Genomic DNA, 14,134 nt, shown 5'->3' on the forward strand with positions numbered 1-14,134 from the left:
TTTACTTGAAATTTTACACATGCACTTAGGGTCATAATTGGAGGGGCATAATTGTATGTCACTGACCAAGTTCCATAACTCTATCTTGCATTAAGGCTGATTCATATCCCCTTTTCTACTAAGTCTCTTGGTTAATGTTTACATGCAAGTTTTACATATCTCAATAACTGTTAAAGATATTTATTTAAAACTTCACATATGCATTTAGGGTCACTGACAAAGATCCATAATTCTATCTTGCATTTAGGCTGATTTTTCTCCCCTTTTTCAACTTAGAAATTCATGGTAAAGTTTTGCTTGTAAGCTGTTATTTCAATAACTACTGAAGGGTTTGTGCCTTTTTTGGTACAATTTTATGCATTCATAATAATAAAGCAGTGATTTACTTGATAAAACATCTTAATAACAAGCTTTTGTACCTTTTCTGTCAAATTTATGTATTCATAGGTAATTAGTATTATTATACTCAATAAAAAACCCTCGTGACATTACCTTCCAAATAGTCAAGCCAATTCTGTATAATTAGACTCTCTCTAAGACCTATAACATGAATTTATAAAAAAAAATTAGCCCTTTTGTGAACTTAAAAAATTTAACATTATCAAGGCTCTTTTACTATCAAGCACTTAGAATAGTCGAGCGTGCTGTCCTACAGACAGCTCTTGTTATAGTAACAATGTACATCAGTTTGCAAAATTGCATAACTCTGCCTGCAATATTTGCAGAATTATTTGCCCCTTTGAATCTTTTGGTTAAAGGTTAAAGGTCTTCAAAGATATTTACTTGAAACTTTACACATGCACTTAGGGTCATAATTGGAGGGTCATACTATCAAGCACTTAGAATAGTCGAGCGTGCTGTCCTACCGACAGCTCTTGTTTAAATAACCATTGCTGTTTCAAATGAAACGTCGAAATAAGATTCCCTTTAGGATACCTCTTCGTCACAACATGACGTCACATAAATACATGACGTATTTTTCCCGTACCTTACGAAAGTAAACAAGAGAAAAGGAGTAGTCTATTGAACGCACTTTTTTGTAATTAATATCAAGCTTTCACAAGGTCATATTTGTTTTCGATACTGATGGTTATATGTATCATTACTCTACTTTGGTAAATATTTATCATTTGACAGTTAAAAAGTGCTTTTAAATCGGAATTTACACCGCGTAAAATCGAACCGTACGCGCATCACCTCAGCGCATGTTGTTTACAACGTTGGGTACCAAACGGGGAAATTTAGTGTGTATATTACCCGTCTGGCTCGGTTATATCAATTTCTTTCGGGTGATCAATATCCAATCAAAAAGGCGGAAAAAATCTGGAAGGGTAATAAATACTTATATCATTATTATTAATGAATGTTATGGTACATTTAACAAGTTCCATTCATTTAAGAGAGGTCATTAAATATTTATAAATCAAGATTTTGTAACAAAATTGATGTAACTTGTTGGCTTTAACTTCATTAAGTTACTTTAGTGTTCCATGGAACATACAATATTTATTTTATCTGCGTGAAACATCTGTAATGAGATTTACAGACTTACATGTTGATGATGATGATTAATTCAGAATTGATTTTTACTGAGCTTTTCATGGTACAATAGGTGTACAGGTTCTTCTCTGTCACGTGTGAGTTTAATGTTGCCTGACTGCATTGCTATATCTTCTAAGCATGCATATATGTACTGAACAATTTAAGATGCAGGGGAAATTATGAGATTCCCAAGATTCAAAATCTGATTTTGAATTACTTGTCCGTTTTTATCTGAAGCATTTCTTAACTTGTCAGTTCTTGAAAATTTCCACTTGTCCATACAGGCTGTGGGACAACCTGGGCAATACGGATAGTTGATTTTACCACCCGTCAGGTTTCAAAAACATCAATTTAGAAAGATATGAAAGTCATTATTAAGTCTAAGCATCATTGCATAAACGTCATGCTTATATATCTGTATAGGCTGACCAAACTCTTATACAGTAATTTTATAATCTTTAAAAAACCTTTGAAATTTACAAATTGGACAGTTCTATTATATTCTCAATGGCCAAGTCCATTAGATCAAATCAAGAATGGTTTGAGAGGTATATAGGGATTGCAGGGGTTTCATTATATTAACAGATTGGCTATTTATATAATTGGCTGAAATGCTGTTAAAATTGGTTGTATTTTTAGCCTGTATATTAAAATACCCCCCTTGACCCAATTAGCCAAATTGGTTGTTTTTGTTTGGCATATCTTTTGCTTCAGATAAAAATGAAAACCCTTGAATTGGGTGTAAAAGCGTTTCCAATACAATTTCATGACATTAAATGTAATTTACACTATTTAGAAATCGTTTCAGATGTTCATTTATAGAATAACTCATGCTGTAAATGTCTTATTTCTTTTTAAATGCAAACTATAGTGCCGATTCTTGAATGGAAGTTATTTGATTGACAATTGATCAAAGAAGATGTTAGAATGGTGATTGGAGTTATTTGTACTGTGAAGAAGAATTTAAATTTATAATTTATGAATGTAAGAATGTTAGGGTAGAATGAAAAATTTATAGCAGTAAAGAAATTCTTAAGTACAATAACACACTGTTTCATGATTCTGTATATTTGATGGAATTTATTTTTCATAGAGTGCAAATTCTTTATTTTAAATTCTTATTAGAAATCTATTTATTTTAAAAATAATTTAAAACTTATTTCATGTCAATATGTTGTAGTTAATTATGCCGGTGTCCCATTTTTACATTGCTGTTTAATTGTTTTGTATTATTTTAAAAGAATATTAAGATCCTGCATATTACATGACTTGAAAAAAGTACGCCAAATTATGTAGTACATTTTAACGCCATTTTCATTCAGACGTCATATGACTATAAATGTCATTTCCTGTTAACTTTGTAGTATACCTGATAAAGACCCTTTTAATGTGGAAACATTGTGCTTTTTAATAAAAAAATGCATTTTTAAATATAAACTGGAGTTGATTTCTGTATTTTTATATTTACAGAATAAAAAACATTAATAATAAGTATTTTTCTTGGATCTTTAAACAAAAATTTGTTTTTATAAAGTGCTTTAGAATATATGCACAAACAAACTAGGTTCGTTTGCCAGTACTAAATTAATAGACAACAAATGCTCGTTTGCTACATTAGTTCATAATATGACACATCAATTTGACACCATGTGACATTGAACAATAAAATGGAATGGGTGGAGGAACGTAAAACGACTTTTTGTGATGAAGTGAAGCAAGACAATATACCTGAAGCTAGTGAGAATGGATCACATAAACGTAACAGTTCTATGTCACAATATCTTCAAAATGAGAAAGATGAAGTGATATTCGGTGGCTACACCCCTAGTGTTACAGATGGGACAAAATTGTCTCAGAGATTCAGTGAAGTTAGGCCACTCCCTCATCCGAAAGAGGATATTTTCCAAAACGGGGTTAAAACTCTGCCTATATGCATTGGATTATTAAGCGTGGACAATATCTTGCCACCAACTTCCTTTTTCAATCAGGTAAATTAAAAAGGAGTAAGGCTTTTTATTTTGTTTTAAGTCAATTATAGTTGATACTTGGGCTTATTGAAATATTCATGTCTAGTAAGTGTATTTTAATTAAGTCCCTGTAGATTGATACTTTAAGTCGTTAATTGCATCACAGTATAAAGATAAAAGAGTGGCAGCTGATTAATACAGTCATTTTACTTTCCTAGTCAATCAGCATTCTTATAATGATAATAATTAAGGATTTAAGAATGCATGTGCCCCAGGGCACTGGAAAGTCTTTCTCGTGAGAGTTAAGTTGACATTTCTTCAGAAATGTGGAAGTTGTCTGCTCGTCCAATTAAATGGCCAACATTATTAAACGCCAGATTAACACAACCATAACGATCTGAGAAAATATCAGTTTTAAAAATGCTGATTAATTAATGCTTTTACTGTTATCTGTTCTCCAGTGAATCAGTTTTATTACTGTAAGTTGCTCCTAGAGCATAACTATTATCTCACTCTATATTATACTGCAGTTCAAGTCAAGAAAAAAAAATCATTTATGATAGAAAAGAATGTGATAAATAGACAAAATGCTATCTTTTACTGTATTTAGTTCACAGTGTGCCCTATATATGTGTAAACTCTACCTGAAGACTTGCAGGTAGAAATTATGTCAGTAAATTATCCAGGTATACAATGAAGTTACCTGTATGTGAGACTGAGATAGTAGACTAGGAGCCAGTCAACTAGGTGCCACTTTATTGATATCTCAATGCTGTGCTGGAAAATATTGCACATACTGTAAATATACCAATGTATGTCAACATTTATAATTCAATTATACTTGTCTGTAAGGTTGAATTATTTAAGTATAAATTGTGAAATAAGTCATGAGGAAATGTAATGAATTAAGTTAGCTTTAACTTTGTTTATGTAATGTACATGATTTGTTATGTGTTTACAGTTGCTAGTCTTTTAATGCAAAATTAAGACAATTTATTGAAATGTTCGAACCAAATTCATAGTATATAAAATTGAATTTAGACTTTCCGTTGCTTTGCCTGCTTGCACAATCTCATTCTACCCATGCAACAATTTGACAGAGTTGTCTGATCATGGTCTATACAGCTGCTTGCTTAATTCTGTGTCACTAGATGTTTGGAAGTTTTCCCAAAGAATGAGAAATTGTTTTGTCCAGATTGATAGATGGACAAGTCACATACTGATGTGAATTTTTGTGAATTATAAGTCAAAAAGAAAAAAGTCTTTAAAAAGAAAAGTTCTTATTAACCCTCAAACTCCCCACCCCATTCCGTCTAATGATGCCATTATAAAGCAAAGATACAGCCAATTTTTTATTTGTTATTTAACTCAGTATAATATGTTGTTGTTTTTTTTTTTTCAAAAATATAAATAAATTATATATATATTTATTAGTAAACTTATGTTTTAAACATTTTACTTCCATGTTGGCCACTCAAATTTGTCACATACAATACATGTGCTTGTATTTTGTTTTATGTAAAAATATAGATAGATCAAACAGTGCTTCAAGATTTGTGTAAATGTAATACAAACTGGGTGTTCTTAAAATATAAAAGATTTACTGCCCATTAAATTTTATATACATGTCACTAGTGTACATAAAACATGTATAGCACTTTTTTTTCTACACTTCATTAAAATTAAGAACTCTTCAGATTAATTTTTTTGTGAAAATTTTAGAAAGTATTTTTAAAGAAGTATGTTTAGTAATTTCTGAGCTATTTTTAAAGACACGTTAGGCTTCATCTAATAAACGTTTTCCCTATAAAGTTTTTGTCAAGTATATTTACACAGAAAATTCTTCAGGATATATCACAGGTTTCAGAGTACACAAAAGGTTACCTTGTTTAAAATAGAATCCACAGCACTAAATAAAAAATGTAATGCTCTAAAAGAGTCTTTGTCTGTTTGTACAATCATACTGTACTATGACCAGACTTTATACTGTTTGCTTCTAACTTATAACAATTTTATATTGAAAGTCCTTAAACTAATAATTAGAAAGTCAGTTTAGTACTGTGTTAACACATCAGACTACAGTAGTATTAGTAATGATCCCTGGCAATGTGGGTTCAAGCCCTCTTGGGTGCAAGACATTGTTTCATTGAGCAAGAAACTTAGATTTACACTTAGTGACTTATTGCTCAGTAGTCAGTACACTGGTTAGTTCCTGGATGAGCGAATTTTAGTGTATGTCTATAAGCTTTTAAGTTTCAAACAGAATGAAACAAAAAATAAATTATATATAAACTAATCTGTAGCTCCTTATTCAAAGCCAGATAAGTTAAATTTATTAATCTGGCAGGGTGAGAATGAATGTCTTGACAATTATGATATATTTATTATGATGATGAAGTAAAAATGTGTTATTTTTTATTGCAGGTTGAGGGCATTAGTAATGTAGAGTTTCAGTTGCGGGTGAGTTTGTTTGATCTAGCATATCATCAGTTCTTCGGACGACAATGGGCGGGGCAATATTCCGAGCTGGCAGGTCTGGGCGGTCAGTCAAAACCAAAGCTGCGCTTGTCACAGGTAAAATTTATAACAATCTGACTCCCATTTTGTAATTGCTAAATTTTGATGATGTCACAATAAAAAAAGTTACAGTATTACTACAGTTATATATCTATCTATTTTTTTCTTTTCTCATTTTTATACTCCCAAGTGGCAAAATAACAGTTTTATATTTTGTGTATTTAAAGAAAGTATGAATTTAGCTAATTTTTTACAATGCCTCATCAAAGGGCTTTTTAAATCAATAACTCATAATTATGCAAAAGATTTAAAATGTTGCTTGCAAAAGATGATAAAATAATTATTTAGTCTTAGTCTGATGGAGTCAAAAGGGATAGCCTTTGCCACCAGTATTGATCCAGACCACTCTATACTTCTGTGCATGCAGTTCGACCAGGGTTTATACTGTTGGCTGATAAACTTTATACTTTCATATCAATATCCCCCAAAATTGATAACTGCCAGTTCTAGAAATGAAGCTGGACAAGTCCATTAAAGGGTTTCAGAAGGTTAAAGGGAAAAAATATTTTATAGTCTGTTCTATGTTTTCAGAGTATATACTTCCACACATCTATAGTCAGTTCCAATATAATTGCCGTCGTAGAGTTGGTGGCATCTGGCCTAGATGAAGGTGGACGTCTCAAAAAGATCTCATGTGGGTGGGGTATTATAAGGCCGTTCAAAGATGAGGAAATCCCGGATACGGCCAGAGGAATCAAAGCACCAACACAAAAGTATGTATATTATTATTCTTACCAATGGTTATATTAAATAATATACATTCCAAAGGGTCAGTGCAAAACTGTTGTATTTTCTTCTTTATGCCTAAAGAATTAACAGCCATTTCATACCTAGCCCTTGAATTTCAAACAACAAGTTGGTTAGAATCCTATCATTGGTGTTATAAGACTAGCTTACAGGAAGTCTATAGTTCTACCCGAGTGCTCAATTATGTCTGGGTTAATAAAAGTAGAGACACCAGTGACATGAGGTCTACCTCTATCTTATTCAAAGCTACCATAGCATCCTTGAAAAGTTTGTCTATGACATTATAGAGGCACAGATTATAATCTCATAAACAAATTTTTTCTTTCCTTATAAATGTCACACATTAGTTTTATAAGATTTAAACGATAGTTTAACAATATGGAAGATGCTAATATTACCTGAAGAAAGTAGTGCTTAATGTGAAATTATTTGTCAAATAACAGTGTACCAACTGGATCAATGAGTAAGGTTTAGGAAACTATAGCAGAACATCATGGATAAAAAGCTTTTGACAAACAAAACTGAAAGGATTTCAGGAGCCTTTTAAACCATTGACTACAAATAGACACATATTTTTAAAATATCTAGAGTTACTTTAGCCAGATAATTCAAAATACCTCATCTTTGAGTAAAATAAGTTTATTGCAGAAATTATTTGAAATCTATGAAAAACTGAACATTCTTACTGGATATGTCTAATTTGAATAAAAGATTGTGCAAACTATGTATGAGGAGTAGCTGCTGCATTCCCTATTACAGTTCATGTAATATTGGTCCTTATTAAAAAATGACACTATAATTATAATATATAGTATGTAGAGCATAACCTACATGTTGATTTTAGATTTAAAAAGCGACAGTGTAGCAGTTTTCAATATTTTCAAATATTAAATTTTAGCATAATATATTTTGTGAATCCCAAACAATATAATGAATGAGAAAAAATAATCCTTGTGAAAAAGGGACATTACTTTATAAATGTAACTTTGAGAAAAGTTACATGTAATACAATATTGACAGTAATATGAAGTAAGTGAAGCATGCAAATAACTTTGTAACAAAATGTATAAATTTTTGATGATCATGCTTTAAAAAACAAAGCATAACCCCCTCCCCTCCCTCCCCAACAAAAAAACACCCTTCAGAGTAAAAGTGATGGTGGTGTGTGTTCATCAAGAAAATTTTTTTTTTTTCATTTGGAATGTCTGCAGCTAAGCATGCTATCCTGTATTGCATAGTCATTGCATTGACATATGTGTAGGTGTATGCATACATTTTTTATGTGGGTCTACTTCATTAAGTGCCTAATATATATTTTTTTTTCTTTTCATGATTTATTGTTTCAGTCAGCACACATCGGATTTATAGCTGATAATTACTTATCGTCTGCATACACATGCCAAGTATAAGTGTCTGAAATACAGTCACTGGTATTCTGGTTTTCTTTTAGACAATTTTATAACCAGTATCTGGTCTTTATATCTGAATTTATTTGTTTTTCTTGATTCTCTAAAATTTCCTAGTTGAAACTTCATAAAAAAGGAGATAATTATGAACTAGGGGGCACTGTCAATTATGTCCTGCTAAAATAGAAATTTTAAAAATCCAGTCTCATGTGAAAAATAAAATAGAGCTCAATGTCAAAGTACAGGTACTAGAATTTAGAAATCATCAGATAAGTATTTGGTCCTTCTTTCCCAAAAATCAGGTTGACCTGGCCTCTGACATTATACAGATGCCCCAGGGGGCCTGTCTTATGCTGGAATATTTAACTACATGTATGCTTAAAAACATTTAGTTATCATACAAATTTATTTTCGTTCAATTGTGTTGGAAGCTATAAGCTTAATGAAGCATTCTCAAATCCAGTACTAAGTAATGAGTGTAAAGTTTCTTGCTCGAGCAAACAACATCTTGCCCTTTACAGGGTTTATACCCACATGGTCAGCAATCCTTAGATTACTAGTCGGATGTGCTTAAATCAGTAGGCCATGCTGCCACCAAAAAAAAAAAAAAAAAACATTTGTGAAGAAGTGACTTGTTGTATACATTATTTGATTATTGAACTTTTTTTCCAGGTGCCAGCTTTATTATGGTACACCTAGAGCTCTATATTTCATGGATGAACCAGTTGAAGGTATACACAGTTATTACTTGAGATGACTCATGTAGTAAATTACTTAATAACTTTGATTAAATTGTTTGTCTTATTTTAGTATTTTGTGATAAATGTGATTTAATATCAAGTTAATTTAATGAAAGCAGGGAAAAAAATACTTGTTGTGATCAGCATGTTAATATAGAGGATTCAATGAGTTTAGTTTATGAATTTTTGAGGTGAATAATATATAGCGAGCTGTTGGCTAATACTATTTATTCAAGTTAAATCTAATGAACTACACAATTAATTTTATCACAACCAATTTTTACTGACGGCCTATATTAAATAACCTTTCACATTTCCTATGTTGTATAACGTTATGAGTAATCAAATTTATGCCGTGCCATTTTAATCTAAATGCATTGGTGTTTGTTGAATAATTACTGAAACAAACTGTGACAGCACACAATCTTTCTCTACAGAGTAAAATATTGTAATCTTATTGGAATTATGAAGAATTACTTTCACTCGCAATCTGAGTTTCAATTTTTTTTCTATTCATAACTCTGTGGTATTAAAATTATAATTTTCTTCGTTCATGCGTTTATGAATTTACATGATATTTGTTTTTCAAGACGTGATTCTGCGGCAATAGGCTGTGAGTTAGTTTACAATAGCTAACTAAGCTATTTTAAAGGTAGGCCATTCTGCTACAAAAAGACACGTTGTGGAAATAAATGACTTGTTGATACATTATTTGATATTGAACTCCGCCAGTGTAAGATAATATTTACAGAGTAGAAGTTAGATAATTTTTGAAGGACTTGTGTAAACCTTAGGAACGTTGGGAATTTAATTGAATTTGTCTTAATTTTAGGTAATTTTGATATTTCGACATTTAAAGTTGAGTTAAATTAATTGTAAAAAAGAGGTGGAAAAAATAAACTCCCTGTAGAATAATCCATGTGAGTTATACTATGTTATCGGTTTGAAAAAAACGAAACTAAGTCATACTTGTAACCCAAACTACATTTAGGAAGATCAAATGTATTTGTTGTTTAAAAGTTTGCACATCAAGGAAGATTTTTTAATCGAATTTGAAACTTGTCATTAAGTTTTATAATTTCATATTTTTTTATCGCATCATAAAGACTAAAGAAATTAGAAATTTGTCCATGTGATTTAGTTTTATGATTAGTTACATGCTTTCCTAACGCTGTGAGTTTCTCGGCCCTTTGGGATTGTGGCTTATTTTCAGTAGCAAAACACACTAGCTTATAGAAGGTTGATCTGTTACCAAAAACACGTGAATAAATGTTGATGAATATATAAAAGTATACATTAATTTTAAGTTTAAGCTGAAAACTTTGTAAGAATTTGATAGATCTTGTTTTAATGGATTTGAGCATCCTTTAATGTCGAGTTTAAAGGTAAAAGGAGGGAACTCACCATGTAAATATTCAACATGGTTATACGGACACACTTTGTCATGACAAAAACTGGGACACTAATATATGACAACGTTGACTGATACATTCATGGTTAATTTTAGATAAAGGGAATATGGTGATATTATTAGAGGTTTTAGTCATTATACTTTTCATGTTTTGCTTTTCTTAGAAAATCTGTCTGCTTAATTTGCCTTAACAGGAACAAAAATAGGGTTTTGCTTTGACAATTTGTGTCTTGTTTATTCTGTATAAGCTAGACTTGGATGAAACAAATTAGTCTAATTTAGAATTCATGTTTTAATTTCCTGTTGTTTCTTTTTAAAGCCAAAGACAAGCTAAAGAAGCCAAAGAAGTTGAAATCCCAAGCTTTAACTATAGAGCATATAACATTACAATTGAACCCAACTATAGAAAAGTTTGAGGAAGAGCTTTGTGAGACATTACAGGAAGATAGGCTTAATATGATAGGGAAGCATTCTGACGGCACGTCCATGGCGATTATGGAAAGAAGACTTGTGGTAAAAAATGATTTTATATGAATTACGTATGTGTACAATAGGTTTTTCATTTTGGCAATTTGTCTAAAGTTTAGATCTTAATGTTAGTAACACGGTTTCCCCTTTAAGCGAATTTTGATTTTCAAATAAAGGCTTTACAAAGATTTACAAAGAATCAATTGACAAAAAATGAACACCTGGGTCACTGGGTTCATTCCTCAGACAAGGAAAAATTGCTCTGCGACCCCTCGAAACATTGCAGGATTATAAATTTGTGAAAACTTTTGTGAATTTTTAATTGTTTCCAAAGTGACTGCTAATTCAGAAATCATTTGGGAGAAGAAGTTGGTTACTTGTGGAGAAATTAGATATTTCATGTACTTTATTTTTAATTTTTATGAATAAAATCTTCCTCTTTGTTAATTCTCACATTCTCAATGCTCTTGTTATACTGTCAAGCACTGAAAACAGTCAAGCATGCTAACAATTGGTGACAGCTCTTGTTATACTGTCAAGCACTGAAAACAGTCAAGCATGCTAACAGGGTGACAGCTCTTGTTCAAACTTTATTTTACTAATATGATATGTTTATTATGTAAGGTTGGTATACACAATGGTTGGACATTTGTGGAGAAGCCACAGACATATTTACTAGATGCTAAGAATGTCTCTATGAAATCCTTGAAGCCGGGCGCCAGTCCGTCGTTCAGACGCAGTCAAAGATTTAAAAGTTCACATAGGTCACAAGATGGTGATTTTGGGTAAGTACTCGGCTTTGTTCTGTGAGGTAATTTGTTTAAACATTAGTTATTTGAGCTAGATTTAAAGAAAGCTTGTAGCTCATTTGACTCACTTCTGAGCTCACTTCAAGGAACTAATTTGGTACTGGTGTTTTATAATTTAACATAGTTGTGACCCCTGTAGGGGTCCAATGCATGATGTCGCATAGAGGGGAAGACTTCTTAACTGTTTGATAATGGTATAAGGTATATAGGTATAACCCTTAAAAAACAATAAAGTCTTATAGAAATTGAAAATGATGGGTATGGTGTCTGCCTCTCTCAATTGATCATTGGTTTGAACCTTTTAAGAATCCTGACCACAAATCTTTGAATGACATTACATGTTTTAGTCAAGGAAAAGGTTTCCAAGTTGATAAAACTTTAATAACTTGCTTTGCAATTGAGCTATAAATCTTTAAACAAAGCTGAAGGTAAAGAGGATACCATCTTCAGCAATGGCCATTCACTACTGATATAACTTTGTTTAGTTAGCCAGGAAAGAAAATGTTTTTGATTCTTTTGGTGTTGGCAGAAGTCAGCTTGACTTGGCTGTTTACTTTCAGTACTTTGATACTGGTAAGGGTCATTGTACAGTTGTATTAATTGTATGTTTTATTTAACAGAAATGACCTGATTAATCATCTGGTACTCAATCAAAGAGTGCACATTAATGAAATCCTTGAAGATCCAATGTTTGCTGTTGTATTTATACTGGAGTATGTGATCGGGGAACAACTGTCAGCCGAGGATAGGAAGGTAATGTACAGATCATTTATGTCAATTAATAGGTAAAACAGACATATACAAGACATATGCACCCCCCTAAAGTTCCCACCTCCCCACCCCCCGCCTCTCAGTACATAGCCAGGCCAGACATAGTTAAATAATGCAAAGGAAGAGAAAAAAAAAGGACCAGGATCAGAGTGTTAGCAGTTTACAGTTTTGTTGATATTTTACACTGTCATGGGCAGATTTCTATGTAGTAAAGGGCTTAAGATAAGAAATTTGATGCCTGAAAGTGTTTTAAACGGTTAAACTCCAGTGTGTTTTTCCTATCTACTTTGTTGGTGCTAGCATTTTCATGTTCAATCATGCTTTTGCTATGTTTTATCATATTTTTATATATCTTAATATTTTAAGATGTCATGCAAATATTACATTGTGGTTTTATAATTATATATTTACTAGATGTCTAAAAGTATACAGAGAGGTAACACAAGGTCAGCGACTTTACGTTGGTCCGCCTGGAATCCATTCCTGCAACAGCATAACTCACCTCATGTCACTGTAGGACTGTTTGGTGGTCCGATCCCCTCACCTGACGGAGAATTTGTCTACAAGGTACCAGATACAGCCATGCAAGACGAGATGTCCTCTAGAACTGCAGGCGGTCTCATGGCTTTCCAATGGGGATTTGGCTTCAAGGTAAGATTTTTAACCAAAAAAAATTCACTAAATTTAATTGCAAGCCTTGCTCTCTAATTTCTTAAATATCCATGTTGAAATCAGATACTGATAGATAATTAAGGCCTTAAAACTGTGCTTTGATAAGTTATCTTGTGTTTTTCCCGTGTGTCGCAACAGTTTTGCTTTAAACCAATGATTTCAATTCTTAACAGCGTGTTAAATATGTTTGGAATATTTACACCTCAACTTCATGTTTATATTCATATTTATGTATTGACAAATTGAAAGTGTACATATACAGTAGAATTTCGACACATCGAAAAATTTGACACATGAAATTTTTACTCAAATATAGGATTGTATAAAGAATATATAGAGGAAAAAATCAGGACATTCGTTTTACTTGGACTGATTGAGAAAATCAATTAACGGAAGTTGGACTCACAGAAATTCTACTGTAATTGTGTCAGAATTATCACCACTCTATAATTTTACTAATTACCATTCTTTATCTTAATTTCATGTCATCAGGAGAGTGTCTCATCTGGTATACACCCCACCCACCCTATGTCTATGGCTCCAGGGTTCCCAATGGGCTCGGCACACTCAATGAGGTCCATGGAGAGCAGTGATGTGGGAGGTATGATGCATGAGTCACCAACAACCCAAAGGAAACCACCCTCTGGTCGACAAATTTCTGCTAGGTTTGAACTCTTTGTTTTATTTTCATGTATTTATTTTAAGGAAAATATATTCACCCTCCAAAAAATCCCAATATTTTTATTCATTATATCTTTCTCATTTATAAATATAACATATTTTGCAATAATGTTAGTTAAAATGCCAGATCCTTACTTTTGAATGTCGTACTAATTTTGATTTTTGAATGTCGTACAAATATTTAGCTTGTGTATTGAAATGATGATTTTTAATTGGCTTTGGTTAATTGATTGAAATTATATTCTTAATAGAAACCTTCTCAGCCTTATATGTCACCTTATTTGTATTTAAATTGAACTAGCAAAAAGACGAGAAAAAAGTGTCTTGATATTATTACACAGAA

The 14,134-nt window shown here is 31.9% G+C and overlaps 1 protein-coding gene across 1 annotated transcript in view; it reads left to right on the forward strand.

Moving 5' to 3' along the window:
- LOC132733330 (nephrocystin-4-like) overlaps positions 1-14,134 on the forward strand; it is a 48,646-nt gene that overhangs the window by 16,458 nt on the left and 18,054 nt on the right. The window contains exons 2-10 of the mRNA XM_060719966.1: positions 3,189-3,530; positions 5,934-6,083; positions 6,618-6,799; positions 8,912-8,970; positions 10,710-10,903; positions 11,483-11,643; positions 12,288-12,420; positions 12,853-13,089; positions 13,603-13,775. Of these exons, the coding sequence (XP_060575949.1) occupies positions 3,189-3,530; positions 5,934-6,083; positions 6,618-6,799; positions 8,912-8,970; positions 10,710-10,903; positions 11,483-11,643; positions 12,288-12,420; positions 12,853-13,089; positions 13,603-13,775 (1,631 nt within the window). The remainder of the gene's footprint in view (positions 1-3,188; positions 3,531-5,933; positions 6,084-6,617; positions 6,800-8,911; positions 8,971-10,709; positions 10,904-11,482; positions 11,644-12,287; positions 12,421-12,852; positions 13,090-13,602; positions 13,776-14,134) is intronic.

This window comes from Ruditapes philippinarum, unplaced genomic scaffold, assembly GCF_026571515.1.
Source record: "Ruditapes philippinarum isolate M1 unplaced genomic scaffold, ASM2657151v2 ctg4630_1_1_1_1, whole genome shotgun sequence".
In the NCBI taxonomy this organism is placed as follows: Eukaryota; Metazoa; Mollusca; class Bivalvia; order Venerida; family Veneridae; genus Ruditapes; species Ruditapes philippinarum.